Here is a 4,132-nt window from a genome sequence, read left to right as displayed (position 1 = left end):
TCTGGGAGAAGAGATAAGATGGAAGAAGAGCACTGATTTTCTACTGTGGAAGATAAAGGCATCTCAGACATAGAGCACGAGAGACCTGCTTTCCAAGTTGAAAATTAAAAGATCCTTCAGATGTAAATGTACTTTTTATTAAATCAGAAAAAGATACAGTATACATGGTATCAGTCAATCATATGGCTACTTTGGATTACATTTTAATACACTCATCGTCCTATGTACTCCTCTGTACAAGTATTAAAAAAAACTCAGGTATTTGAATAATGTTCTGTAAATTTTTATTATTAACTGGGGTTATAGGGAGGGTTTTATCAGAGCACATCCTGAGAACATTAGAAAATTACAGACAGACTTGAGATAAGTGTCAGACAGAACAGATGAAGCAAGCCCCTCAGCCATCTGAGAAACATTAATAATGTAAGATTGCAGAGACCGGAATCTTTGTTAGGGATGCAGGATGCGGGATGAAAATGGAGACCTTGGCGCCCCCTAGTGTTGCAAAATAAACTCGCAACTTCATTTATTCGGTTTGGTTTGTTTTTTTTTGTTTTTTTTTTGAAGTTGTAATCCCCGCCCTTGTCACTGAGCCTCAAAAAGCAATTGTTTTCCCAAATTATGTCAAGCCCTCTCCAGTCAATCTTTTCCCCCTCGTCAATAACGTTCAAGGACCCTATTTGAAAAACAACTCTTATTCATTCCTTTGTCATTCCCCACACATTCCGTTCCAGAAAATTGGCAACCTCCCAACACAGAGCCCACGTTTTCCCTCCTTGAGACGTGAACTTAAACAAACGGATTCTTGTCTCTCCTCTTCAAGCTGAGAGGATGAGCGTGTATTTACTACAAAGCTTAATCCCTTCAGGCAGGCGTTTTCCTGCTGCAACTTACTCATCACCGGCCATTTTTCATAACTTCACCAGAACGCAGTCCTCGGCCCCCTCCCCCCACCTGCTTGGCAACCATCGACTCTTCTGACCTGGCTCGTTAACCTGCTAAACCATCTTGACAGTTATTTACCAGGAAAGACTGGACCAGAGACAGAAATAATACACCTCAATATACAACAGCTCAGGCTTAATTTGTAGGCAGAATTTCATTTGATGGCCATCAGAAGAAAAAATATATACATGGAGCGGGGTGGGGGAGGAGATGGAGTAGGGAGAAGACCTCTTGGTGGCAGAACTTGGTGGGAACCGTGGTGATTTGTTTACTTGGATTTGCCAACCGGTCCGATGGATACGGGGTCTGTTTGCACTTGAGCGTCCAACATCCGCTTTGGTCCCTGGAGAGAAATATACAAGAAGTTGCATCCTAGTGAAGAGCTGTAATATCAACAGCAACAACTGCCATTTATTTAGCACCGACTCTGTGCCCCATAAATACACCTTATTCGTGGGCAGTGGGTAAGAGAATGGTTTCCAATGAGATGACCGAGTTCAGTGCCCGGTTATATTACTTTCTAGCGTTGTGAAATCTTGGACAAATGGCTGAACTCTCTGTGTTTCAGTTTCCTCATCTTTAGAATGGAGGTGATAACATTTATCTCGGAGGGGTTGTTCCAAGATAAAGTGAGTCCTGACTTGTAAAGTACTTAGGACCTGGGGTGTAGAAAACCTGCCACAGTTAGAGCTCACTTCCGTCACCCTCTCTAATCACTTTCTAAGCACACTGCTTGTTTACTTTTCTTACAAAACGTATCTTTGCAAAGTTTTCATGTAATGCCAAGTAGGCTGCTTTCTGTTCAAATCCAAGCAGCATATGGAGGAGGAGGGAAAAAGGGGCAGAGAATGAAGCAGATGTCACTAGGAGGGCAAAGGTCACGCAGGCAGTGGTTGGCGGTGCAGTCCCTGAGAAGCTGACCTGAGGGCTGAGGCTGGGCTGGGCGGGGGTGAGGGGGCCCAGAAGCTCATTTCCTGTAGGTGACAGGGCCTCGATGGGTCCCTGGCTGGTGCCAGTCCCTCTGCCGGCGTTGCCCTCTCAGGAAAGGGGTCAGACAACCCCAGGGAAATGTGTCCAGCCTGGCAGTCCTCAGGGCTTGATCGGATCCTTGCAAAGTGGCAGGAAACCCCTCCCTCCTTCTCCACCACTGTTGGGAGTCTCCTGACAATGGGAAGATGGAGGACTTGAAGAATAAGCATTTCTACCTCAAAGGGACATTGCCGTAATTAAAGAGGTGATGAATATAAGTGAAGCACAGCCTCAGAGGAAGGGCTCGGTGACTTGAACTGTAATTATTATCTAGAACCTGCCCACGTCTTGGCACCTCTGCAGGCATCACAATGCCAAACCGCCACTGGCTCTCCCAGGTAACCCTAGAAGTGTTACCCTGGGCATCTGTTTCTGCTCTTGCCACTCTATAGCCATTTCTGCACTATAGCAGCAAAATAGTCTTTAAAGGCTATAAACAAAGGTCCAACACTTCCTTGCTTAACACCCTTTAATAGCTTCCCAATTTTAGTAGGATTATGTCAACATTCTTTGCACAGCCTGTACAGCCAGCATGAGCTGCCCACTGCTCCAACCTTAGAGACTTCTATCATTCACCTAGCTCACCACCTCCCAGCAACGGGGGCCTCAAACATACAAAGCTCATTCCCACCCCAGGGCCCTTGCACATGCTGTTCCCTCCTCCTGGAACAAAGAGCCTTGCTCTCTTCCTGTCTGGCACTGATAATCAATCCTGTCTCATCTCAAATACTATCTCCTCAGAAACACTTTCTGGATCCATAGATTCCAAGTTGCACACGTACTGCTGTCCTCATCCCCAGCGTAACCCTATCACATTACCATGTTTATTTCCCCTCCGAGACGTCCCACACTCACATTTTTGTTTTGTAATTTATCTACTTTATAGTTCCATGTGTCCCACTAGAAAGTGAGCCTCAAACTGAGGTTCTACACACATACTCAAGGACACAAAGACGAGACAGAAATAGATGACATTGATCATAAAAATTTTAAACTTGGGGCCTGAGAGTCTGTATTTCTAATAAACTCCCCAGAGATGCTTCTAAAGACCAAACTGGGGCCAGAGGAACCACAGCCCTCACCTAACCTCTATCTATAATATCAGAGGGCACCAATGTCTACAGATATTCATGAAACGGAGTAGTTAGGAATGATTAGGGCAGTTTGCTTCACGTAACTACCCCATCTTCGTTGCAACATGAAGGTGAACCCCAGTTCGCTGGCCCCATAGCTGATGCCAGCAGTATCTCCTTGCCTGGCCCTCCTGGCTCAACCCACGTTCCCACGGGCCCTGGGTATGATTTCACTTGTCTCTCCTAGTTTACGCTCCATCATCTTTCTCATTATTTGGGTGATGATTCTTCAGACTCTCCCTGTTTGCCAGGATTTACGTTATCCCAGATGTAATGAAACCTTTACTAGTATCGTATTTCACTCCATCTATTCGTTCATCAACAGACACTGCTGGGGTGTCGACTGTGTTCTAGCCACACGCTGGCGGGGGTGGGGGGCAGGATGGACGGGACAGCACGCCTGCCCGTGACAGGTCTGGTCACTGCCTTCCCTGAGCTAACAGTCTGGAGAAGGAGACAGAGAAGAACCAAACAGACACAAATAAAGAACCCCACGCTTAATTCATTATTTAATGTCTGGCCTCCACTCACCCCTCACTGGACTTCCCCAGAGGGAAGGAGCTAATACGTTTTAGCCTGGTCTGTATACCCACCACCCAGGGCCAGGCTCAGAGCAGCTTCCCTGGTGGCAACTCCGCAAGGCTGTCTTTGGCCACAGACGAGCATCCCTCATCATCGCCTGTTCCTGCCAACCCACCCCATCCCTGTATTCCCTCTCCTCCAGCCAGACTGAGCCTCGGATCCATGCCGTCTCCCCCCACACCTTTGTTCCCATGGCCTGGATCTCAGCTGCTTTCAGACTTCCCCTTGCCTCATCCCGCTACAGGTTAACTTGAGGCCCCTCCTCACATGGAACCTCTGAGAAGCCCCCGCCCCCCTCCTCCCAAACCCAAGGCCAGGCCACGTCCTCACCCTCAGGCTCCCTTCCTTCGCCCGCCCCTGCCTCCCAGCTCCGTCTGTGTCCCGCCGCCGCCCCCCCGCCCCCCCCCCATCAGCGTCACACCTGCCTCGGGCCGCGGCAAAAC

The 4,132-nt window shown here is 48.1% G+C and overlaps 1 protein-coding gene across 1 annotated transcript in view; it reads right to left on the bottom strand.

Moving 5' to 3' along the window:
* Nucleotides 1-1,085: 1,085 nt before the first annotated feature.
* Nucleotides 1,086-4,132, bottom strand: part of BCAS1 (brain enriched myelin associated protein 1) — a 98,335-nt gene continuing 95,288 nt past the window's right edge. The window contains exon 14 of the mRNA XM_055090809.1: nt 1,086-1,288. Coding sequence (XP_054946784.1) covers nt 1,214-1,288 — 75 coding nt within the window. The 3' untranslated portion in view covers nt 1,086-1,213. The remainder of the gene's footprint in view (nt 1,289-4,132) is intronic.

The sequence above is a fragment of the Physeter macrocephalus genome, chromosome 14 (assembly GCF_002837175.3).
Source record: "Physeter macrocephalus isolate SW-GA chromosome 14, ASM283717v5, whole genome shotgun sequence".
NCBI lineage: Eukaryota > Metazoa > Chordata > Mammalia > Artiodactyla > Physeteridae > Physeter > Physeter macrocephalus.
Note: the sequence above shows the minus strand (reverse complement) of the source record. Positions and strands in the feature narration are given on the sequence as shown.